Source organism: Cladophialophora psammophila (assembly GCF_000585535.1).
Source record: "Cladophialophora psammophila CBS 110553 chromosome Unknown aczJe-supercont1.3, whole genome shotgun sequence".
NCBI lineage: Eukaryota > Fungi > Ascomycota > Eurotiomycetes > Chaetothyriales > Herpotrichiellaceae > Cladophialophora > Cladophialophora psammophila.
Window position 1 is genome coordinate 1,180,528 of NW_006912924.1, and position 24,760 is coordinate 1,205,287.

At 52.9% G+C, this 24,760-nt stretch overlaps 8 protein-coding genes across 8 annotated transcripts; 3 read left to right on the forward strand and 5 right to left on the reverse strand.

Annotated features, from left to right (window-relative positions):
- Nucleotides 1–452: 452 nt before the first annotated feature.
- Nucleotides 453–3,242, reverse strand: A1O5_02615 (uncharacterized protein; the record flags this gene model as incomplete). The annotated part of the gene is made up of 3 exons (XM_007743229.1): nt 453–1,603; nt 1,660–3,142; nt 3,201–3,242. 3 exons carry the CDS (start codon nt 3,240–3,242, stop codon nt 453–455), a joined length of 2,676 nt encoding a protein of 891 aa, XP_007741419.1.
- A 1,534-nt stretch (nt 3,243–4,776) lies between these two features.
- Nucleotides 4,777–11,136, reverse strand: A1O5_02616 (uncharacterized protein; the record flags this gene model as incomplete). The annotated part of the gene is made up of 1 exon (XM_007743230.1): nt 4,777–11,136. One exon carries the CDS (start codon nt 11,134–11,136, stop codon nt 4,777–4,779), a length of 6,360 nt encoding a protein of 2,119 aa, XP_007741420.1.
- A 771-nt stretch (nt 11,137–11,907) lies between these two features.
- Nucleotides 11,908–13,320, reverse strand: A1O5_02617 (uncharacterized protein; the record flags this gene model as incomplete). The annotated part of the gene is made up of 2 exons (XM_007743231.1): nt 11,908–12,448; nt 12,497–13,320. The coding sequence occupies 2 exons, from the start codon at nt 13,318–13,320 to the stop codon at nt 11,908–11,910; spliced, it is 1,365 nt and encodes a 454-aa protein (XP_007741421.1).
- Nucleotides 13,321–13,860: 540 nt separating this feature from the next.
- A1O5_02618 (uncharacterized protein) lies at nt 13,861–14,611 on the forward strand (the record flags this gene model as incomplete). The annotated part of the gene is made up of 2 exons (XM_007743232.1): nt 13,861–14,091; nt 14,150–14,611. The coding sequence occupies 2 exons, from the start codon at nt 13,861–13,863 to the stop codon at nt 14,609–14,611; spliced, it is 693 nt and encodes a 230-aa protein (XP_007741422.1).
- A 1,129-nt stretch (nt 14,612–15,740) lies between these two features.
- On the reverse strand, nt 15,741–16,580 carry A1O5_02619 (uncharacterized protein; the record flags this gene model as incomplete). The annotated part of the gene is made up of 3 exons (XM_007743233.1): nt 15,741–15,912; nt 15,959–16,379; nt 16,451–16,580. 3 exons carry the CDS (start codon nt 16,578–16,580, stop codon nt 15,741–15,743), a joined length of 723 nt encoding a protein of 240 aa, XP_007741423.1.
- A 625-nt stretch (nt 16,581–17,205) lies between these two features.
- On the forward strand, nt 17,206–17,910 carry A1O5_02620 (uncharacterized protein; the record flags this gene model as incomplete). Its single annotated transcript, XM_007743234.1, has 1 exon — nt 17,206–17,910. The coding sequence occupies one exon, from the start codon at nt 17,206–17,208 to the stop codon at nt 17,908–17,910; it is 705 nt and encodes a 234-aa protein (XP_007741424.1).
- A 757-nt stretch (nt 17,911–18,667) lies between these two features.
- A1O5_02621 (uncharacterized protein) lies at nt 18,668–22,558 on the forward strand (the record flags this gene model as incomplete). The annotated part of the gene is made up of 8 exons (XM_007743235.1): nt 18,668–18,752; nt 18,833–20,713; nt 20,776–20,937; nt 21,000–21,170; nt 21,245–21,499; nt 21,557–21,690; nt 21,778–22,285; nt 22,434–22,558. 8 exons carry the CDS (start codon nt 18,668–18,670, stop codon nt 22,556–22,558), a joined length of 3,321 nt encoding a protein of 1,106 aa, XP_007741425.1.
- Nucleotides 22,559–23,438: 880 nt separating this feature from the next.
- Nucleotides 23,439–24,065, reverse strand: A1O5_02622 (uncharacterized protein; the record flags this gene model as incomplete). The annotated part of the gene is made up of 1 exon (XM_007743236.1): nt 23,439–24,065. The coding sequence occupies one exon, from the start codon at nt 24,063–24,065 to the stop codon at nt 23,439–23,441; it is 627 nt and encodes a 208-aa protein (XP_007741426.1).
- Between the last annotated feature and the right edge of the window lie 695 nt (nt 24,066–24,760).

Here is a 24,760-nt window from a genome sequence, read left to right on the forward strand (position 1 = left end):
CATGTGGCCATTTTCACCGTGGTGTTTGGGGAAGTTTCACGGCATATTCGAAGCACAGCTCACGTTGAGGCATAATCACATTGAAACAAGCTGCTCGACGTGAACTGTGCAGCAGCAGTTGAGAAGTCGAGACGCGTCGAAATCTCGTGATGGAAATGACGTCGGCAGCGGAAACACGGCTGCAACACTACTTGGTACGAAGTACTTGTATATCAGGTGGCCATTCCAAGACAACACCTTCGGGCAGAAACATCTCTCAACCCATTAAGCCTTTACCATTAACCACCATGACCCGTCGTATATGAGCTATTCTGTCCTAATCCTTCCATGCCAGAGGGTATTTCCTCACACGCAAACATTACTTTTTTTCCTTTTTCCTTTCCTGTTCCCTGACATTCATGTCCATCGTCCGCGAAACCAAACACAATTCGCCCAACACCCTTTTCCTTAGCTTAGTACCTGACCAACCTCCGCCACAAGGGCATTTCCTTGACCTGATCTTCGCTCCAAACGAGCTTGTTCTTGTCGTCAAACTCGGCATGTTCATCAGTGCTCTGGATTCCCGCTTCCCTGTTCTCGGCGACCATCAATCCGCTCACGCCGCATTTGTCCTTGGCCAGCCAAATGACGGGATTTGGGTCTGTGATGGCAGGGTTCAGGTAGGCCTGTTCGTATTCCTCCGAGGTGTATCCTGGGATCCACGCTTCCGAGTCTACCGAATCGGGAATGATCTTCTGGTTTGATTCGTAGAATTTGAGTGCCATCGGTTCGATGCGACGACTCAGGAAGTTGAACGGGGGTGACTTTGACTGGGCGTGAGACCCAGGGGTATCACCAACACTCTCCTCTTTGGCGAATCCTGACTCCTTTGGAACAGAATCCCCACGACTCGACGAGCCAGCTTCCATGTCCTCGTGCTTGAGTTGATGTTCATCGATCAGCTGTTCCATGATCATCGTGCTAAACTTGTTACCGTTCAACAGCTCGAGCGGCATGTGCTGCTCCATCGGTGCAATCGCACGATCGAACAAGAACTGGAAGATGACTACCACCACCAAGAACACCACCATGATGGCCAATGGGCCAGCACTGCTGGCACTCTCACTGCAGCCAATCGCAAAAAGGCCAATGAGACAGAAAGACGCAAGGTACACTCCGGTCATGAGCTGTTTCAAACCTCGGGAGTATGCTTCGCCCTTCATGTCGACCTTGTTACCCAGGACAAAGAGCCAGTTGTATCTGAACATCAGATAGAGGAGGCAGAATCCAATTGCGGCGAAACCTAGGATTAGCGGTGCGATGCACGCGTATGACAGGGCAATGACGCCCAAGAGAGTGAATTTGGGATACGTTGAGCCCCAGCTCATTCCGGCGACGTTGATGAACCGACTGTAGCGCTTTCGTGGTGTCTTGTCCAACAGCTTGCCGACCAAGGTGTACATCAGTAAAGGCACAATGTTTAGCAGCTGTAGAGCTGCCTGCGACAGGCCGATGAGAATGAAGTAACTGATGTAAAAGTTGGAGGCCTTGGGCAGGTTTTTCGCGAGCAAAGTCGGCGCCGAGCCAGGATCCTGGATAATTTGCGTTGTGACCGCCGTGGCACCTAGTTTCCTGGTTAGCATGAACCCGGCCGGGGAAGTTCGGATGAATTAAACTTACTGGAAGCGAATGTAGTGATCAAGAATACCTGGACCACCTGGAAGATAAAGTACCAGGACTGAATCTTGAGCTCAATGGCCGACTGAGTCGGCTCGCCGGCGTACTTCGCCAGCAGTCCGCAGAATATGGGCACCAGTGCCATCAGGAGTGCCAAAAGCACTACAGGCAGTAAGCCCGTGACGACGCCCAAGATGACCTTTGGGATGTCATTGATGAAACTCAAAAAGTGCACCTTGTTTGTGAGATAGTTGATGTTGGACAGCGAGCCCACGAACGCCACGGGGATTGCCCAGAAGATGACCATGACCCAGATGATTACAGTTGCGATCATAACTTTGGCCTTTCTCGAGGTGTAGCTGACACCCAAGTTCTTCCAGACAACCTCGTTGGGTTGAACGCCAATGTATCGGGGGGAGAATTGGGTTCGGGATTCCCGTGCGATCGACTGGTAGGCATTATGAGCAGCCGTCTGACTTGCAAACTCGATAAAGGCAGCGGCAACTTTGTTGTGCTTGAGATCGAGGTGCTCATTTTGCTGCTCTTGGACATATCGATTGAGTTCCTTGAGCTTCCCGCGTGACCAGTTGATGGTGTCCACCTTCTTCCAGAGCTGGGGCTTCAATCGGTGTGTAGGGCGCTTCTTCTGGTCGATCCAGCGTTTGGGTTCCCACCCGGTAGTCTCGGGAGATTCTGGGGTCTTGTTCTTCTTTTCACTCTTCAGGCGGCTGGCGTTGGCCTGTTTGATCAACTTCATCTCGGCACCCTCCAGTTTCAACGCTGTCTTCTGCCGCTCTTTCACATCGTCCTCGAGCTTATTGCAGTCGGTCTGCAGCCAAATCCGGCGAACGCTGGGACCAAACATTTGTCGCAGAGCCTTGTCGTCCATGTAATCGTGAGGCAACCCCATGACCAAAATGGTTCTTGACGAGAGGCGCTGAGCATGGGCTGCCGAGAGAAAGTAGGCGCGGCGCAGACCGACAAAGTTGAGTCTCTCGCGGGCGACCAGAAGAGTGACAAATCCCAGATATATCCAGGCGACGCCAGCATGGGCGTAGTATCGGTTGGGATTGATCACATTGCTCATGCTCAGGATGTCGAGTTGCTCTTGGCCACCATGCCCAGTAGCATTGACAGGGAACAGCACTGGCCAAGTGATGCAGCAGCCCACCACGCTCATGAAGATGAAGACTTTGAGCATGCGCAGCCAGAGATAGCCATCGAGAGAGTTGTGACCTAGGACGTAGGCATCGGGCAGGGAGGAGTAGTTGCGTAGGAGGCCGAAGAAGCCCGAGTCGGATCGAGGAGTGGTCCATCTTTTCTCCAACAGTCTGTCATCGGTTCTAGGTCGATAAACGCGGCCATAGCGCGTGCGCACGAAGAGAAAGGCGCTAAAGGCGACAGCAGCAATGACCAAGGTAGGGATGAGGGTGGAGAGGATGCTCGACAACGAGTTGGAGCCTTGGTTTTGGCTGGATCCCTGGGACTGTGTGTGTGTCGGAAGGTCAGAAGAGTCACAGGTCAGAGCTTTTGAGTGGACAAACCTGTCGAGGATACAGGACGTGGGTGATGGTGGCTTCGTCCATTGTCTTGATCGTATCCCGAGTAGTTAGATGGAAACGGTGTTCTAGCCTAGCCCCGAATTGTGTCAAGCGAGCAAGATGAGATCTCGCTTGTGGGAGACAAGCGGGAGAAGGGGGAATAAGCGAGGAGGAAGCGAGGACATAAAGGAATGCGGGAATTGGCCTGAGAGGAAGATGGTTGGCGACGCAATGGAGGTCGACCGTCTATTATAGACTTGAGGGGGGGGGGGGGGTTTGCCAGGTAGTGAGCTGCCAGCTGGTACCAGGGCAGAAGGGAGGGAGTGTGGAATGAGCTCACAGATGACGAATTGTGTTTACTTCTTTAATAGTTGGCAGGTTACCTCGTACAAAGTCGACGGGGACCAGCTACTGCCAGCCATGTATCTGGGCATCAGGGCACCTCATTTTCAATTGGGATGCGCAGTTTTTGACAGCAGCAGCTGAACAGCAATCAACACATGATGTCAATTGGGGAGCAGCCACCCCCAAGCCACTCCCTCACTAACTGGCCATGGCGCCCCCAGTTGGTGCCAGTCACTACTACCAAGTATGTCCAATATGTCACTGGGCATGGCCTTGCATGGATCTGATGGTCTTGGAAACCACATGATGTCACTCCACCCGATTTACTTTTTCAGCTGGCCTCTTGGACCTCGTCAATAATAATAGTTAACAACCACATTCATCTCCCTTCTTCGTATCCGCCCTGCCCATCGTCGAACCACCTCGTGTCACACTCATCTCCCCTGGTAGCCTCTCTCCCTGCTCCAAACAAAAACAACACGTTACTCGAGGAACCAAGATCACTAGGAGAGGCGGAACCCCCCCAAAACCCACAGAAACGGAAGGGGAAAAAAACCAAAACAAAAAACCAGACCCTGTCCGACTCGAATGTCCATTCCAAAAGCTTCTCTTCTATGATACACAAAACTGTTGGATCGGGTCGCCACAGCTGCTTTTCAACCAAAGCCTGGTGAGCCGTACTTGTAGATCCCCATGGCAGCTCGGTTACAAACACAGCCTTGTTCTGCAAATGGTCCCTGCGCGGCCTTGTCAACTTTGATCCTCCTTCGCCCAGCTCGCTCTCCTCTTTCCTGCCCAACAAGTCGAGCATTACAAAATAAGAGTCTTGCTTTTGTGGTCCCGTTCCAGGCGCAGTGCTTTCCAGTCGTCAGAACTCCGGTCGTCCCTTCATGCTATGATTATCCCCCCTTTTGCCTTTTGGGCCCCTTTCCTGCCATTACATATCGAGGGGCCGAGAGTTCATCCAGTACACTCACTCCCATCCCATGCCTTCCCCTTCATCGCTCCGTCATATGCATGATACAGCAGAGGTGACAATTCGCCATGCCCATATTGGCATCACTCCAACAAAATCGAGAGATCAAGTGTACAAAGAAAAGGAATTGTTCAAACCTAACGTCTGGGCTCCATGAGGTCTCCGTCTTTATCCCCCCCCCCCAACCTCCAGCTCAACACAATATGCACAATCCGAATCCATGTACCCCTCCAAAAAGGGATCGCTCCTGGCTTGGGGCTAGTGCGCCGTCCGCATCGCTTGTTGTAGGCGTTGTTGCATGTTGGCGTCTGGTGCCAGATTCTCCCAGAAGCCGTAGCTGCTGTTCTGCTGCAGTTCGAGAAACAGAATAGTCATCCCCCAGACGTGCGGCCGCGCAACCGTGAGCCGTTCATATACCACCCGTGATATTTGCTCCCGGAATTCTCGCTGTTGCTCATCCCCACTCCCAGATCCCCAGAGGTGGAGCATCAGCTTACAGAAAAAGTCGGTGTGCGTGCTGGGGTAGCGAACCTGGTCCGCAATCGCATTGAGGAGTTGATAGCGGCCTTCATAGCCCAAGCTGACAGCAAGCTTGGCCAAAAACACCACGGGCGCTGAACCAGAGTCGAACCTCCCGGGGGAGTTGCTGAGCGCCTCCTGGCCGACGAACGGCACGAGAGCGTTCATGATTTCCACAGTCTTGACCGGAGCCATGGTCATCGTCTCCTTCTGCCCTTCTTGGAGGGCCAGCTTGATTTGCTTCAAGGCCCCTTCCATCTCGCCCGATTTTCGAATCGCCCCAAGCGTCATGTCTTCGAGGTCCGCCTGTTGAAGTGGCCTGTCAAAGTCCCGCGCCAGAATCGGATGTCTCTTCATCTCCTCAAGTCGTTCAATCTTCAACCCTGGCGTCATGGGGTCCGGGAGATCGTGGTATGCTGATGGTTTCGCTGTGAGTATCAAGTTCCGTAGCTGTGGGATCCCGTATGCGATCCGCGAGCAAAAGTATGAGTGGTTTTCACAAAGGAATTCAGGATAGTCGTGGAGCAGGATGAGGATGTTCCTCAATGTGCCTTTGTATAGATCCAGATTCAAGAGGTCGAAACCAGGCGTCTGTGACAGCTCCGAGATGTAGAGGAGGAGCAAACCAATGAGCTCGCGGTACGTATCCCATCCCGCGTGATTGTTCGGCTTTAGCATACCTGCAACGAAGACTCGATGTATAATAAGGCTGTACCATCCGTAAGTGAATCCTGGGAACCACGTCGGCTGCAGAGACTTGAAGCACTTGGCAAAGGCAAACATCAGGTCATTGTGGTCGGCAGTCGTGTCCAGTCGAGCTGCCGAATACTCATAGAGCATATTCGCAAACAGTCGCGTGAAAAGTCTCTGGTGGAAAGTTACTCCTCGCATGATCTGGTGGTGGTTCAAAATCAACACAAGCATCGTCAAGATAGTTTCAAGGTAGGGTGCCTTGCTGAGTCGAACTGCCCCATTGGTATCGCCCTGAAATTTGACAAGCATGATCACTAGGCGACCAAGCGCATCCGCGTGTGAGAAAGCCACGTCCACGCTCCCCCTAGGACTCTGCGCTTCCCGGTCGTAGCATTCAATGCACGAGTCGATGCACAATCGCAAAAATTCGGCAAGATCCTCGGTGCTGTTGATCGTCTGCTCCTTGTGGACCTCTTTGAGGAATGCCGCGCAAGTGCTCTCATTGGGACCAATGCTTTCAAAGATGCCTACCCACTCGTCGAACACGTAGCGCATTTGGTCTTGCTTCGCCTTGGCTTTGTCCGTAATCTCCACACTCACAAATTCGGGCATGCCGTGGGCCTTGAGTTTTGCGTTGATTTCAGGGGCGACCGGAAGATCTGGTTTCTCCTTGACCCAAGCTGACATCGCAACGAGACTATGTGCAAAGTCTGCTCGCAGAGCCGTGGGTTCATCAGTGAAGAGGGTCTGATCCATAATCTCAGCAAGGACATTAAGGCCGTGGATGTTCCGACTCATTATGACTGAAGCGATCGCGACATCGACCCGGGCAAATTCCATCAAGCCTGCCGTGATCAGCGCCACTACCACATTGGAGCTGGCTAGTAGCAAGTCTTCATTGGCAGTCATCCACCTCAGAACGTCTCGGACAATGAGGTCAGAAAGTTGACAGAGTTTGGAAAGCAAGAAGGCCAAGACCTCTGCCTCGAGAGGACCTTCTGGAGGCTTGGTGACAAATATATGGCAGATCTTCTCTGCGATCTGCCGGGCCAGAAGATCGGCTGCTGGGCGCGTGGAAGAAGTGAGCACAATCAGGATCTGGCGGAAGTCTTGGAAGATTGAGCTGTTCTTCTCCAGATCTTTCAGGCGTGTCGCTTCAGATGCCCTAGCTGCCTTTTGAATGTCTTCGATGAGAACGGTGATTCTATCATGGGGTGGCAATGTCTCGGGAAAGCCATTGACCCGCGGCTGCTGCATTGCGGAGAGCATCCGACTTTCTTGTTGGACCAATGGACTTTGATGAGGCAGCACAGGCTGGTCAGCAGGTGTAGACAAGTTCGGCATTGTGAGAGTATCTTGCAGCACGTCAGGGATCTGGCGCCCGGTGGAGTCGGCGGAAGTATTGGGAATGTGGCTCGCGTTCATTCCATGCACTCGGCGGTCGAACTCTTCGTAGACCGCCCGTTGTGCCTCGTTAAGACCGCCGACGGTTTGTTTGTAGGGCTCCGGTATCCATGCTGACCAACGATTGATTCCTGACGGAATGAAATCCCTAGTTCCCCCTTCGGCAAGGAATCGACGGCGTTCTTCTAGATCAGCCTCGATGACCTGGTCAATTTCAGCAACAGCGCGTTGCTCGGCCGCTTGTTCGACGAATGAGCACGCAGTGTCCAGATTATCGTTGACACACATCAAGATGGCTCCTTCAGGCAAAAGATGCTCTGGCAAATCGTCTTGGGCTGGACGACGAATGTAATTGGAGATACTCATCCGAAGCGGCTCCTTGCACGTAACAAGAGCCAGACTACCAGCAAGGGATTTGACCATTTGTCGAGCAGCTGTGCGGTACTTTTCCGGATCTGGCTCAAGTGCGTAATCTTTGGCAACAAGCTGGGCGGTTGAGATGGATGCTATTGTGATCGACCGTTCGACAACAGGCGCGATAATTTCTTGGATAGCTTGGTCAAAAGCGCGGTAGATGATGCTCTTGACCATCGCTTGATCTGCGGGCGAGCCAGATGTGGGAGGATACTTGAGCACGTCCTCTAGGCTTGGAAGCGTTGCCATAATCTCAGGCGCGGAAAGTCGTTCGCGGACAGCGCGGGTTATGGCACCATTCAAGGACATGTCGTCAAAGTTTTCCAGGCCGTCTGGTAGTGCAGGAATGTTTGCCATGTCGTCTTCAGTCTGTGGTCTGTCTCGAATGATCGTCGCAGGTTCAAGCTTCTTGAAATCGAGTTTAAGGTCTTTGCAAAGCACTTCAATCTCAAACTTGAGATTCAATTTGAGCTCTGCAAAATGGTAAAGCTCCAACAGAACTCCGACTATTTCCATCAGCCAGGGGTTTGGTGGTACGAAGACCATTGAGTGTGTGCCCTGCGCCAGGACTTTACACGTAAATGGTATTACGAGAACCAGCCTCTGAGTTTCATACCCTTCCACGAGGAGATCGACGAAGTAGATGTTTCGGTGCTTAATCGGTTTATCCTGCGCCAGGGTGAGGGATCCGAGCCAGCCTCCAAGATTCTTTAGGTGACTCCTTTCCGTGGCTGAACTAATCGTCGACTCGGCGCTCATGATCTTGACAATGCTGACGTAGGTCTCGCGTATAACCTCTGACATGAGCAGATTGTCATTGAGCATACTGACAAACTGGAAGTACATCTCTTGGTTGTTCGGCTCTAACCTGGCACGCTGTTCCACTAGGTATGAAGCAAACCACTGATAGTGCTCAGGAGTAAAAGATTCTTTCAGATCTGCCAATTTGCTGGACATATTATCTTTCGAGAGGTTGTTGATGACAAACAGAATTTTCTCTTGGATTTTCTGATCCGGATCCCGAAAGTGGGCGGAAGCAGGAGGAGGGTCAGCACGCAATGCTCGAAAGCCACGGCCCGTATCCAGCACGACAAAATCATCCCCATTTGTCGCGTGAGTACCTGACACGCCGTTCGCACCCTGACCGTTTCCAGCAGCTTGCTGTGCACGGAGACCTTCTTCTGCTCGTTGCAAGATTTCCGGGTGTTGCAGGGAAGGCTCTTGCAGCAGGAGACTACATAGTCCAGGCCATTCCGAAAGCTGATCGCTGATTTGAAGTAAGGCTTCGATGCCAAAGCGGTGCATGAGACTATCAGGTTCGTGTTCGCGAACAGCTCGGAGGATAAGGGCGAGGCCAAAGTCTCGAGGGATGGAGGGGAGTAGTTTGTACTTTATGATGCTTCCAAATAGAAGGGCCGTCTTCTCCAGCGCATCTTCTGGATACTCGTTGTAGCAAACGTACTCGTCAAATAGACCATGGACGATGCAGCAAAAGAGATCTTGCTGGTCAGGGTCTCTAGAAGTTTTGTACCTCCGCATTTCGTTCACCATGTCACGGATCGACAACTCCGATCGGTACATGCGACCAAACAATTCCGACATTTGTTTGTCGATGGTTTCGGAAAGTTTGTTGCCTTTCTCTTCGCTGCTTTTCTCCAATACGTCATCGAAGCCGGCTCCATAGTTCATCAACCGAGGATATGTCTGCAAGCACGTAGTCTGTGCAGCCTCAACTAGCTCACGATTGTCGAGATGGTCTTCAAGCTTTTCCAGGAGGGTATGTACACTTCGGAGAGTGAGAGGAATGGATTGCGGAGTGCTGTCGCCACGCTGGACTCGAAATTCGTCGTCCGCCTTGATCCGGAGGTATTTGCAGAGAATCATGCCCAGATTTGTCTGTCCATCAGCGGCTTCGGAGAGATACCGGTCCAGATCAAACGCAGGATCAATCTTATCTCGCATGCAGGCTATGTCAAGTGCCAGAGGGTTTGACCAGTGTTTGAGGAATTCTTCAATCCAACCGAATTCTTGGGCACGTTCGTATATAACTTCTGTCTGTCGAGGATCGAGCGAAAAGACGATATGACAAAGTTCGAACAAGTATTGCGGGTACTGAGACGCGAGTGTTTCAAGGACAGGTCGATAGTCTGGTCGTTGCTTCTCAAGGAACAAGGTAAAGCATTCAGCGATGAACTTTTCCTGGTCTGGTACCCAGGACTTTGCGTTGGTTCTCGCCAGATATAGGAGGAAGGTGGCCGGGTGATTGTGGTATACATCCTGCAATATATCGAGTCGATCTTCTCCATCGGTCCCCGTACCGGGTCCTAGAACAACTTCGAAAATGGCCTGGCAAGCATCGGCAGATACGTATGGCCCGTCGAGCTCAGCACTGATCAATCTTGTCATTTCTGGGGAGAAATTGTTCAAGTCTTCGGGGGGCAAAGCCTCACGGAGACGGGGTATTGTCGTAGGATGGATGTCCGTCGACGAAGAAGTGAGAAATCCACTAAGCAAGGAAATCTGCGTGTCTGGATTCTGCCATCTTCCTCCCCAGAGCTTCTGGACGTCGAAATGTGGGTCTTCCTGCGCCACGTGTAGCAAAGATCTGTACAATCTTGGAAAATCTGTTCTCCGCAATCGGAGACCTGGAGTATCAAATCTTTGAATAACCAGATTCCAATCCAGCTGCTTTGCGCGGGAAGCCTCCACCAAATTTGCTATGTCGTATTGTTGGTTGATGGAGAAGACGAGAAATAGGAGGGCATTGGCAACTTCTGCCTCTGTGACACTAGCTGCAGGAAAGGACGCGAGAAAATCTCGCGCAGCTTGGTCTGACGCGACCGCCTTAGGTCCATGCCGCTGTAGACCGCGGGCGATGTCTCGAGCTTCAGTTGGGAGGCGTAGGAGCTGGTAGGCACCATAGAATTGATCGGGTTTGCTACCTGTGTACCGACTGATGACTGCACGCCAAAGATCATCCTTCTGCTGCTGCGTGGTCGTTGCGGCTGCTAGGGCAAAGTATTCAATCACGGAGCAGATGTTCTCAATGGCGAATGTCTGTGCGTTCCCACCACGCCTCTCCGACAGAGAGCGCAGAGAGCTTTGAGCAAACTCGGCTAGGAAGGTTTCTGCCTTTGTCCTCAGATCGACTCGAGCGCATTTTGTGAAGGCAACGGCGAGAATGACTTGAGGAAGGGTATCTGCGAAGAAGTGTTGGATGAAGGCAACGAGGTCAAAGTCGCGGAATAAGTCTTCCTTGGAAGTGTCGATGGCCTCGGCAATCTTGGACGGCTGTTCTGGGTCCGAGGCGACCTTGTCCAACTCTTCCCGCAGTAACTTGTAGCTGCCCTGATCGAAGTCTTTGGCACCCTGAAAGATGGCGGCGGTATTGAGGGTGATGGTTCGCCGGAAGAACTGGGCAAAGACCTCCATGCCGTTGGAATCGAGCAGTCGTTGTATCTTCTCCCTCTTGGAGTCCCACTTCGCCTTTCCCTCTCTTTCACTGATGGTATCAAGCAGCAGGAGAATCTGAGTCGCGGATATTTTTGAAAGTGAGGAGGGGCCGGACGCGGCAGGGCTGAGGATCATGGGAAGCATTCATGACCTTGGAAAAGGGCGGCGCTGGTGAGAAGGGTTTGCGGGGAGTTCAGCCACGTTGTACAATTGACGTTTGGAAATTGTGAGAGTGAAAGAGGTAAAAGTAAAATCTAAAAGTGGTAAGAGGTGACGGGGTACCCCGTGTGAATAAGGGAAGGAATAAGTTGATGGAAAGTGAAGATGCAGGAACAATCGGGGGGAGGAGAGGAGTGAGTTTGGTGTTGGTGTTGGCGTTGGCCTCTTTGCATGGACATGGAGTTGGAGTCCAGCGGCCAGTTAACTGGAGGCGTCAACTCTGCTTGGGCACGAAGCCTTGGCATACTCAGTCACGTGCACAGACTCGAGTGCGATTCAGTGCGATGCAGCGCTCCGCAGCCAGTCCAATACGCGACGAGCCTTACGAGGCGAACTGCAGAGGATCAACAACATCTCCGTATATTGAAACACCAAGTTTATTCAAAGCTCATTGACTGTTAGGCTCAAGACACACTCCTTGAAGCATATAGGACAAAGCCTGCATTCTTTGAATAGAAATATCTTAGCCAGGCACACTACCACATCCACATCGACGGGACAGGCTTCGAGAATAGGAAAAGTCCTGCGCACAAAATGATGGCGGTAGAGGCAACATCATCTTGCTCGAAACCCCTCGTCTGCTATTGTGTCCAAGATCACATCTTATACACTCCTAGTAATCCACACTCGAGAAGAATTTCCTGGGGATACAAACTGCAAAACCTTTCAACACTGATATGCACCATCTCAAGCCTTGGACTTCTTGGATGCGACACCTATGACCCCAACACCGTCATCCACTGCATCCGCCGCGCCGCGCTTCTTTCCTTTGGGAGTGCCAGCTGCAGACCGTCCTCCGCTTTTGAGTCTTGGCCACGAGTCGAACGGACTTGCTTTTTGGGTTGAACGACGGCTGGGACCTAGTGAGTCGGCTTCTTCTAGTATGGGAGGAGCTGGGCCGCTTGAGCGAAGTGATCTCCTTGTTACTGAATTCGGGGAAACGTCGCTTGATCCATTGTCGCCCGTTGCTGCTGCAGAATGTTCCTTTCCACCGGTTGGTTCCTCAATATCGGTCAAGGCCTCCTCCTCCTGTTCTGCCTCGCGTGCCGTTTGCTGCGCTTCAGTCTGGAAAAGCCGTTTGGGCTTGATTGATCGACGGGTGAGAGTCCTCAGTCGCTTGACATTTGAGCCTTTGGGCGTATGCTCCAAGAGACCGAGGTCACCCGCATCGATCTCTTCTTCCTCATCCTCGTCATCGTCAAACCGTCGGTAGACCTTCTTGCCACGGCTTGAAATTATCAGCATCTGGAATTATGACAGGAGGTGCGCAACTTACAATACGTAAACCATGCCGTCGTCCTTCTGAATAGCCTCTTCCACCTGCGGATCCATCTTCTTGCTCTCTCCACTAATCTTGCGGCGCTTGGAGGTCCCGGCAATCTTGCGAGTAGAAGAAGTTTCCCCGTTCATCATCCGATCTAGGAAGGGGTTGGACTCGCTCTTGTCGACATGAGGAACTCTATCACGAGAGTCGGTGTAAATTTGAACCTGCCGGCGGCTGTCATCATTTTCGGCGGAGAAGCTTTCGAGCGAGAAGCCGTTGTAGCGTTTGTTCTTTCGATCTCTTCTGGGGCTTGGTTCAAAATCCGCCAGGTTGTTTGCGCTGGTAGTATTGTCTTGAAAGAGGGCACGAGCAGCATTGCTTGCCTTGGGAACCATTTTCTTCCTCGGAGTTTTGACCGGAGTCGGAAGCATACCATCAGAGATCGTGGTGGAGGAAGACGCCATGGGTTGAAGGTGCGACTTGGAGGAAGGAGGTTTGTTGGTGGTCGGCGGGAGATTGTCGTTGTCGGGGGAAGGAGGAGCGATGACTTGGACACGACGAGGTGCCTTGTGCTTTGGTGTTGATTCCGGAGACTGGATTCCAGGTGCAGCTCTGAATCTTGGTTGTCTTGATGAGCGCGGGGTGGTCACCGCATCTTCAATTTCCTTGTCGTGCGCATCGGGAGTTGAGTGCAGATTGCCGGATGCGATTCGAGAGCTTGTTCTTGTAGGTCGTCGGTTAGGGTAGGAAATAGAACGGTCATAAGCAGGGCCATGTAGAGGAGTCGGGGGGGTCTGAGGAGTCGATGCGATTTGAAGAGGCGGTGTTGAAGTCATCGCGTGGTGCTCACGCAGCAGTGAAGTGGTGGTATTCACAAGCAATTGAAGGTGTTTCTGCCGGACCTGGGAATCCAATGTCGAGGGGTGGAAGTCCAATCTTCAAGCAGCGCAACAGTGTGCTATCCCGGCTATCAGGCAGTTTGGTCAAGAGCGGTATGGCAAGAACAAATTACAACAAGAATACCCGGTACAGCGACAGCATTGTAAGGTCCGAGCAAGATGGGAGGTTGAGGAGTTTGTTGGAGGTTGGGCCTGTGTCAGGTGCAGTGGCTGCCAGGCGAGTGGCTGGGAAGTTGGAACAGCACATCTTCCAGCGCAGTCAGTGGCTTGCAGGTCTGGGCGTCCAGGGTCCGCAGCCCAGATGAGACGCGCCCTTAGCCATGTCTCCACCACGCGTAAAGCGGTCTTGAGCAGTTTTCTGTGTTTGCGACTTCCATTGCGGCGTACCCCTCTCCAGGACCGTTTTTCCAGCAAACATATTATGCAAACCCGACGACATCCTAACCAGGCCAAAATCATCCACTGCTCTTCCCCATTATGAGTCACAACACTTCTAGCCTGATCGCCGATGAACTTGACGAGAGCCTCTGGCACGCCCCTGCGGAACAGGAAGCAGTCGGCAACTCATCCAATGCCCCAAAACACACATACCACGAACAAGAAGAATATGAAGAAAGCCTGCGTCAAGAACTACAGGGCGTCCGCCAGGCTAATGAGGCTATTGAGGGTGTGATTCAGAGTCTCCACAAGGCCAAAAGCAACATGAAGGTACAGATCCAATCTGCTCCTGCCCACACTTGGATCCGATCGCTAATTTGGGAACCAGACCGTGAATAACACTGTCTCCGCTGCGTCAAGCCTGCTTAATACGTGGACAAAGATCTTATCTCAGACAGAACACAATCAGCGTCTTATCCTTGACCCCTCATGGCAGGGTACCAGTCAAGATATTGCAGACATCGACGAGGAAGCCATGGAGAAAAAGCGCGCTGCCGAGCGACGAGAAGCGGAGCAGGAGGAGAAAAAGAGAGCGGCGGCAAAACAAGCGGAGGAGGAAGAAAGGCGCAGGACCGAGGCGGCCACCAAGCCCGCAAGAGCGACTTCGCGCGGTACAGGAAGGGTTGGCATCGCTGGGAGAGGCTCCGCTGCAAGCACACAGTCCTCGTCATACGTACAATTGGGCGGGTCTAATACCAGCGGTATAAAGCGAGGGGCAGTTTCCAGCAGAAGAATCGCATCAGGACTTGGGCGAGGAGCAGCTGGCAGAGCCTCTAGAGGACGTGGTTGAACTCTGCGGCTTTCATTTACGGGCTGGCCTTGTTTTCTCATTGCCCACCTTAGGCCCGCGGCAGCAGATTGTGATGCTCAACAAACGCCAAAGACGAATGCAAGGGCGTCGGCTCTTAGGTATTCCGGGCTCTTATACGATCCAGCAGTGGATGCATCCGAAAATTGAGTGTCTGCCAAAGTACAGGAGGCGGTGATGCCGCCTCCTGCTCACTGCGGTTCGCACAGGGCAAGTGGGAGATCAGCCGTCCCTGTGGCGCTCCCATTCTGAAGCGAGCGCAGCGGGAAGCAAAGCTCGATCGAGTCGGAGTGAACGGTGATAGCATGCTTGCCGCCGCTCACGAAATTGAAGGCGGTGCGCAGGTCCAGAGGACGTGGTGCACGCTTTTACTACTGAGTTGGAGCCCAAGCGAGTTGGCTCGGCCAGTCCATTAGCCCTAGCCTCATCACTGGACACTAACGGTATGCAGGTCCATCATATAGAACGCCTAGAGGGTGGTGATTCGCAGCCGAGAAGACTTTCATCGCGAACGAGGCGAAGGGAAGCGGTGGTGTTGTCGAAAGGCCGCAATCGTGCCATTTCGGGAGTTGACGACAGAGATCACAGTGTGAACAAACCCGGGACGAAATTGCGGCCCGATTCAAGAATGAGCTCCCTCAATCCATGACAGTCAGACTGAAGTCCAACCGCTGCTCGGGTTTGGCGTTATACTGATGTAGGCAATCCGACAGACTTCAGCATGGCACGGCAGAATGAAGGTCATCATCCGCTACCATATCGAAGATGCCCTTCATTCACAACGAGCATTCCGACCATGGAAGGAGTAGTGCCCTAATTTTTTAATCCGTACCGTTAGCTATATTTGACACGGCGGCCACTTTGGCTACATTTGATACAGCGCGTGTTTTGGGCTAGGCTGTGTCACATATTCCAGACCCTGTAATGTTTCTTCCCTGGAATTCCATGCTGAACCGTTTTGATTGATGTTGGTGTTTTCACCTGGACTGATTATCTGAGCTCTTGAGGTGCTCTCTTTGTCGGAGAAAGGACTGTTGGACCATGCAAATCATGCAACGCGACCCGTCCCTCAACCCCCTTGCCAACACGGTGGATAATATCAACGAGCTTTTCAAAATCCAAGCTTGTGCTTTTTGATTCGTGGTATCACACCAGCGAGCACCAGAATGCTTGCCACAATGACAGCCCACAGCTTGATATGAATAAACCTCTTGTTGTAATCTGTCTGGGTGGCTGCTGCAACAACGGCAAGAAGATAGACCACGAGGACGTAGCCAGAGATTCTGCCTTCTGTCAGGTCACAGAACCGCAGCAATCCGGGTCACATACCTATGGTATTTATATAGCGACTTGGCTCGATCGATGGAGCCGAATATTGTCTCAGGCAAGTAAAATGCAGCGGCACCGAGGAGCCATTGCAGGAAGATGAGTATGTATGCCACCAATGCCATCTTCCCATGCACGCTCTGGAACCGGGTTTCTGGGTGTGAAGCTTTGTTCATCTCGATGATGACCAAGCCGGCAATGAGCAATGCCACTGCCGATGTATTGATTGCTGAGTGCACATATGCGCCAGTAATCTTGTCCTTTTGAGCTGCCGTGGGTTGCAGGACTAGCACGCCTTGGACGAGCAGGAGAACGGCCGAGGAATTGAGCAAAGGATGGTAGGAGAAAAATATGAATTCATGCTCGAAGACCGCAGCCCAGACGAGAGCTGTCAAGACGACGATGCCCACCTGGGCAAGGATAGCTGGTTCCCCATTAGCAACAATGCCAGAGACAGTGTTGGCCGTCGGGGGCATTCGACGCGGCTTCCCTTACCTGTTCCGGTCACAAAATTGAATTGCATTCCCTGGCCTGGCCGTTGCGTGACATCTCCCGGTCGTCCCAAGAGAGGCTCCTCCTCTTCAAGAGCAGGATTTTGCTCTGGGATACCCGTTGCAGACGCCATGGTGGGTGCTGGCTGAGAAATACAGGAGGATGAATTGCGGGCTGGATTAAGCAGACGTTGGATTGAGCAAAGGTTGATGGAGGAATTGGTTTTGCCTGAAGGAGGGGAGGGAAGGCCCTGAGAGGTCGTGCCATGCATCTAATAGTATCGATCATTGCTCCATCTTGCGGAGCACCATGATGCCACTAGGCACTTGAGTTTGGTGTGTAAACACCGTTGTAGGCCGTCGAGCTGACCAACATGACCTGCGGATTGGACGCCTCGACGCCTCCCGGCACAAGTCGCGACTTCGACCTTCGCCATAGCAAAAGTGTATGACGCTATCGGTCCCCGGAATCTGATAATCTGATGAACCCCCGAGCACCACCGGTGCATTGTTTACCCAACCACACTCTTCGTGGGTTTTTATGCATTTTGTTGTGGCCATCCCCCCTTGACTTCGAGGCAGGCCGTATCATCTCCTTTGTCTACGATGAATTGACGATTCACCATTGTGGCAGTGGCTCGCAGCGATGTTGTTCAAACTACCACAAGAAGAAGCCTTCTCACCGCCCTTTACAGGCTCTGCGTGCTTGTTCCACTTCGATCCCTGACAAGCTCTACAAACGAAATCGTCCAGGGCAATATGTACCCTTCCCTTGTCCTTCCATGGTCCAACAGCCCCTCGGATCGCGAAACCACATACCGCAGTGCAGGCTTGGTGAAAACAAAGGGTACACTCTTCCTGCTTCCACCGTCAACATCCACCCTGCGCGATACATTCAATGCGCCGCCGCGTCCCAAAACCCGCATGTCCTCAGGTGCAGTGGCGCTTTGCAAACATTTCGAGCGCGGGGGTGCCTCCTCGGAGCATGGCCGACTACATCCATTCTGGACCATGCCCGCAGGGAGCAATGAGAACAAGACCGAGATTGCACGAAGGATACTGGAGGATATGCTTGTGCAAGCGGTTTGGAGGAATGTCATGCTCTTGCACCATGGGGTAGCGGTGTATGAGATCAGGAATGCAAGCGGCCATGGGATGAGGTGGACACTGGATATTGAGGAGAAGAAAGAAAATCCCAAAGTCGACAATGGTGTATCAGGGGATCTGCAGCCGACGCCGGCCAGCGCCGACCCTCCTGATCAAGGCGAAAACGAGGATGACTTCCAAAAAGAATGGAGGATTACCCGGACGACATTTCGTGGATTCTTGGAACCCATTGCTGAAATGGATCACGAGCTGCCAGGTCAAGGCGTGGGCACAACGGAACTCTCACAGCCTGATGGGCAAATAGGTGATGGAATCATTGCAGATGGTCGCTGGGACACGGGCTCAACCAGGCTGTAGCTGACGGGGTGCCTTGTGCTGCAGCTTAGTGGGACACAGAGGTACACAGCTCCGCCCGCTGACCAGGTACTAGCGACAAGGTAGGGAGTATATAGACGAGGTACACAAGCTAGTTTCTTGGATATGGTGATGGTCATAAGTAGTGGTCGCATTCCATTGCTTCTCCGAGAGTTACCCAAACCCCCCAAACCCCCCTCCTCCACACTTGATTTTCGCCCCGCCTGCTCCACCCCCACGGGCAGCTCTTGGGACTCGTAGGATGCAGCAACCCCGTTGGGAGGGGCATTCACCTAGGCTACTCGAGGCTACTGTTACTAGTAGCCTCACCACGAGGTCAGTCAATGCAACCCATGCACGCACACAGCTTTCAGGCTTGATGAATTTCTCCGAACTGTGCTCCGTACTCCGTACTATGACCCAAGCCGTCATGTGCCTGTTTCTTCCTCGGCAGTCTCATCGGTTCCTTACAGGTCCCGCTGCCGGCCAATTCGACTGTTGTTGGTGCATTGTCTTCGTCACCAGCCTGCCACGTTCACCTTCTCATCTTGCTCTCCAATTTCTCCTGTTCATTCGGCGGTTTGTCTACACTGCAAGCTCGCAAGGCCTCCTTTCGGGCTCAGAGTATGCCATAGAATCGTGTCTTTTTTCTTGACGGGAACCTTCGGGCTTGACATGCAGGTCATCGCGGTTATCTGCAGCTCCAGATCCGAATTTGCAAGGTTCTTATCGAGCTTGTTTGTGGCGGTGAGACAGCACGATGGCTCACGCCTCTTTGCCCAGCTGGTCTGCGCCCCTGTCGGTTAAACTATCAACCAAGAGCTGCTTCAGCTTCAGAGACTCAGGTACCTAGGACACGCTTTTTGCACTGAAGGGCCATTCTGGGAGCCTGAGATCCAGGCTGACAATTCGAACTCATTTCCAGGGTTAGGCGCCATCTATGGTTGTGTGCGGCAGAGCCGTCACGCGAGGCGATATGTGCACTCACCCTGTCGCGGGCTGGTTCCGCTCACCTCGAAAAGCCAACAACAACATAAGAGTCTCATAAAACTACCGCCGAGGGCCGTCGCGGTCTGGTCGAGATTCAAGTCTGACCTGCCGGCGGCTCCAGTTCCTTATTCGCAACTAACCATTGGCATTCCAAAGGAGACTCTTACAGGTGAACGTCGTGTCGCGGTCGCACCGCAGAACATCCCTTTGCTCTTGAAGAAAGGCTTCGCGCGTGTTCTTGTCGAGCGGGGGGCGGGCACCGAAGCCGAATACGCCGACGAGGTATACGAGCATGTTGGCGCCACCGTGGTTGACCGCCAGACTGTGTGGGCGGAAAGCAATATTCTGCTCAAGGTTCGTCCACCGAACTTGGAGTCGGAAGTTCCCAACATTCGGGAGGGGACCGCCTTGATCTCGTTTCTGCAGCCCATGCAAAACAAGCCCCTCGTTGAGGCTCTTGCTTCTCAGCGCGTGACTGCTTTCGCTATGGACATGATCCCGCGGATTTCGCGTGCTCAGGCCTTCGATGCGCTAAGTTCCATGGCCAACATCGCGGGTTACAAAGCCGTGCTCGAGGCATCTAATCACTACGGTCGCTTCTTGACGGGTCAGGTCACGGCCGCAGGAAAGATTCCTCCCTCCAAAGTCCTGGTCATCGGAGCCGGTGTTGCTGGGTTGAGCGCCATCACAACCGCCCGCCGATTGGGCGCGATTGTCCGCGGGTTTGACACTCGTTCCGCCGCTCGAGAACAAGTACAATCGCTAGGGGCGGATTTTTTGGAAGTCAGTGTCAAAGAAGAAGGCTCTGCGGCGGGTGGGTACAGTAAGGAAATGTCCAAGGAATTCATCGAGGCAGAGATGAAACTGTTCATGGAACAGTGCAAAGACGTCGACATTGTCATCACTACCGCGGCGATTCCAGGAAAAGCTTCTCCCAAACTGATCACGGAGAAAATGGTCAGTGCCATGAAACCTGGCTCCGTGATTGTTGACCTTGCAGCAGAAGGCGGCGGGAACTGCGAGGTCACTCAGCCTGGCAAACTTATTGTGCATAACCATGTAACCATCATTGGATACACGGATTTTCCGTCTCGACTCCCCACACAGTCAACGAGCTTGTATTCCAACAACATCACAAAGTTCCTACTGTCAATTTCTCCCAAGGACAACCACTTTGGCATCGACATGGAAGACGAAGTCGTGCGAGGCTCCATCGTTACGCACAATGGTGAAATAATCCCTCCTGCTCCGCGACCAGCTCCACCTCCGGCTCCTGCACAGCAGCACCTTGAGCATGAATCGAAGCCCGTTGAACTGACTCCTTGGGAAAAGCAAACTCGCAATGCAGCCGCCGTGACTGGAGGAATGAGCGCAGCTCTTGCCCTCGGGAAACTGACGTCTCCGTTGTTTATGAGTAGCGCGTTTACCGCTGGTCTCGCAGGCCTGATCGGCTATCGTTCGGTCTGGGGTGTGATTCCCGCCCTTCATTCTCCTTTGATGAGTGTTACCAATGCCATTTCCGGTATCGTGGGTGTAGGTGGCTTCTTCATCATGGGCGGTGGATATCTGCCGGAAACGATCCCACAAGTACTCGGGGCGCTATCGGTTCTTCTTGCTTTTGTCAATGTATCTGGCGGATTTGTTATTACGAAGCGCATGTTGGATATGTTCAAGCGGCCAACGGACCCGCCGGAATATCCATGGTTGTACGCAATTCCGGGCGTGCTCTTTGCTGGTGGGTTTATCGCATCGGCGAGCACAGGTATGGCTGGGCTTGTGCAGGCTGGATATCTGGTCAGCAGTCTGCTCTGCATTGGTGAGTGACTGAGTCCTATCCAGCGACAATCCGTGGTTCGTACCTAATACTCGCCATTTTAGGATCCATCCAAGGCCTGGCATCGCAAGCAACAGCTCGAACGGGAAATCTGCTCGGAATACTGGGTGTCCTGGCCGGTATCATCGCCTCACTCGGCGCAGTAGGATTCTCTCCCGAAGTGTTGACACAGTTTGGAGCGATCGCAGCTATTGGCGGTGTTGTTGGTACGCTTCCCCCTGATCTGGCTGCCCGTGCACATGAAAGAGGTACTGAAGACGACAAACAGGCGCCCTTATTGGCAGACGCATTACCCCTACGGAGCTCCCTCAGACCGTTGCAGCCTTGCATTCAGTTGTCGGTCTCGCTGCCGTCCTCACTAGCATAGGCAGTGTTCTGGCTCACGTCTCGGACATCTCGACTTTACATATGGTGACTGCATACTTGGGCGTTCTCATCGGTATGTTTCCAGCTGCGATCATCAACCTCTCAAGGCCACTATTTTGGGTACAAAATTAAGCTAACGATCTTCAGGTGGCGTAACATTCACTGGGTCCCTCGTTGCTTTCCTGAAACTCGCGGGACGAATGTCGTCTCGGCCCACCATCCTTCCTGCCCGTCATCTCATTAATTCTGGTCTGCTGGCCGCCAACGCCGGCACGATGGGTGCATTTTTAACCATGGCGCCCGGTGCGCCTGCTGTGGCCGCGGTGTGTCTATCTGCGAACACTGCTCTTAGTTTTGCCAAGGGATTTACCACAACGGCTGCTATCGGAGGAGCAGATATGCGTATGTTCCCGCTCGTCCCTTGTTCTGGCTGACCTCGTACTGACCGCTTGTTGTTAGCTGTGGTCATCACCGTGCTGAATGCTTATTCAGGCTTCGCCCTCGTCGCGGAGGGCTTTATGCTCGACAACCCCTTACTACTAACCGTAGGCTCGTTGATTGGCGTCAGCGGTTCCATCCTATCATACATCATGGTAAAGGACCACCCCCCACCGGAGCATATCCCTTCTTTCAACCTATTTGGGAATCATTCACTGACATCTCATTTTGTTTGGAAACAGTGCGTGGCGATGAATCGGTCCCTCACCAACGTCCTCTTCGGCGGCATCGCGCCCATCGCCCAAACCTCGCACGAAATCAAGGGGCAGATCACAAAGACCACGGTGGAAGAGACCGTCGAGGCGCTCGCCAACGCCGAATCCGTCATCATCGTGGTCGGATACGGCATGGCCGTGGCAAAGGCGCAGTACGCCATTGCCGAAATCGTGTCTCTTTTGCGCTCCAAGGGCGTCAACGTCCGCTTCGCAATCCACCCCGTCGCGGGACGGATGCCGGGACAGTGCAACGTGTTGCTGGCCGAGGCGAGTGTGCCGTATGATATCGTTTTGGAGATGGATGAGATCAACGACGACTTCCCGGAGACGGATCTCACGTTGGTGATTGGCGCGAACGACACGGTGAATCCGATTGCATTGGAGCCGGGGAGTCCCATAGCCGGGATGCCCGTGTTGCATGCCTGGAAGAGTAAAGGGGTGGTGGTTATGAAGAGAGGGATGAGCAGCGGATACGGTGAGTGACAGAACCACTTTTCTTTTCTTTTGCCCCGTCTCTCCCTTTGCACCCCGTTCCCTGATCACAGATCTCTCGATCCTCCCCCGCCCACTTCACATCAGCTGTGGAGGAAAATCCATTCACTGATTATCCCCGGTCTCACCAGCCGACGTTCCGAACCCGATGTTCTACATGCCCGGAACGAGGATGCTCTTTGGCGACGCGAAGCAGACCTGCGACGCCCTCAAGGCGGCCCTGGAGACAAGGTACAAGGCGCAGTTCCATGTCTAAAAAAAAGAAAAAAAAAAAGCCCATAGGTCTCTACTACCCTACAATGCGCCGCTTTCCGTCCATGGCAAGCTGAGCCATTGTAGGGCAGGGGGAAGGGGGAATGGGAGCTGCAGGGCCAGTGGCAGAAGTCCTTTCGCATTTCCCCCAGAGTTCAATAACAGATTGCCAGACCAAAAAAAAGAAAACAGCGAGACTTATTACAGACCAAGGTAAGGAAGCGAGGAGCATCAGTGGGCAGGAAACAGAAACCGAAAAACAAAGAGAGAAAAAAAAAAAAGACTGGATGCAGCTGCGATGATCATGGATGCCGGACACGAAGACGACCTACCTGTATCTGTTGCCATTTCCCCGCAATGACGGGATGAGAATCGAGTGATCCACCTATGCTCAGATGGACTAGACACGGCGGCGGGGACAGACAGACAACAATCCTCACGACCAGCACATACAATATCAGCCCGGGAGCACGGATCGCATCCGGGGAGTCCGCACCGTTATATTGGCCAGATACATCGAGACGGATGGGTCTATGTCAAGGGAGTTAACTTGGGTCGCCAGCTGCAGGCCTGCCGGGCTTTGGAAATGGAATATTGATGGATTGATGATGATGATGATGATGGCAGTAGGGTTGTTGTTGTTGTTGTTGTTGAAATTGTGCAGGCATTGGGACTGTTTTATCCGAAGGAAGATCTAGACTAGTCTATGTAAATGGGTAGATTTGATAGAGAACAACTGCACCATTACAAGCTCAGCGTGGCGATCGAGGAGGGGAGAAGTATTGAAGAAAAGAGTAAGCCCAGAGAAGGAGACAAAGCGAAGTCCTCAATCTAGCAACGGACTGTTTTCCCTTTTTCCATTCCCCGTCGGCCACACACAATGCTCACTTTGGCCTTACATCAATGGTCACCCCATCCAGACACCATCCCATCTTGGGCTGTACGAAAGCTCTCGCTTCCTTAACCACCGTGTCCGACAGCAGCAACCGAATCGAACCTCCGTCGACGAAGCCAACCTTTTGCGCAACCCTGTGACTTCCGACGTTTGTGTCAAACGCGGCCGCCCAGATGCCGTCGATGCGCATCTCTTCCGTCCACCACCGCAACGCGGCCTTCGCTGCCTCGGTCGCGTAACCTCTGTTCATGTATTCTTCCGCCACGGCCCAGCCCATGTCGGGGTACGGGAGCGGATGGCGGTGGAGCAGGGAGATGACTCCGACGACCGTGTCGGTACCGCGGAGGTAGACGATGTGCCACGGATGGGAGGGCAGGACGGCTGCAGGTCTTGTGGGATCGGAGGAGTCTTTGGGGCGAAGAAGACCGAACCTCACACGGCGGGCGTCGATGTCGTCGCGGGTGTAGATGCCCGGGTTACCAATCGTCCGCCTTACAAAGTCGCTGTCGTAGATGGCTAAGACGGTATCGTAGTCAGAAGGAAGCGCTGGGTCGAAGATCCGAAGCTGCAGTCTTTCCGTGTAGATCATTGGGAAAGCCGACTCTGTCGAAGACATTTTTGGATTAACGGGCTCAGTTGACAAGGGCGATTGCCAGTACTCTCTTGTTGGTCGTGATTAAGAAAGATTCCACCCATCATTTTTTTCCCACGTCCGTGTCATATTGTGTTTCAATTGCCCGTGCCTGCAACAAAAAAACAATCACCCACCGTGAGCACTATGCACCAGGCGGATCTCCGGTTACATTCGGCTTCCGCAATGTGATACCTGTCCTGGAAAGATATTGTGGCTTTCGTAATAGCATGTTGATGGAACAGGAGGCCGAAAATGGGATCTCTTAGGGGCACCACTTCGTCATCAGGAGAGCTCCTCATGGATTTTGGGTGCATGATAACTGCTACAGAAGGAAGCTCATACGAGCCGAGCCTATAAGGACAGGCCCAGCCATTGCAGAGGCGACATCGTCATTCGGTGCGTGAAACAGTCGAATGGTAAGCGCGTTGGTTATGGTTGCATTGACCCGGCGAGGCAGTTGAAAGTGGTGTGGAGGTTTGCTGGTGTGAGGTGGAAAACGACCGTTGTTATCATCCTCGCACGTGATGATAAGGGCGCCAGACAGTCACGTGAATGAGCACACGCCAGACACACCCTCAACGCCAAGAGATCCCGCGGCCGTTTTATCTTTCCCGACCATTTCGCTGACACATCAAGGTTCAAGGTTTTGCTTATCGTGCTCCGATGTCGTCGTCTGC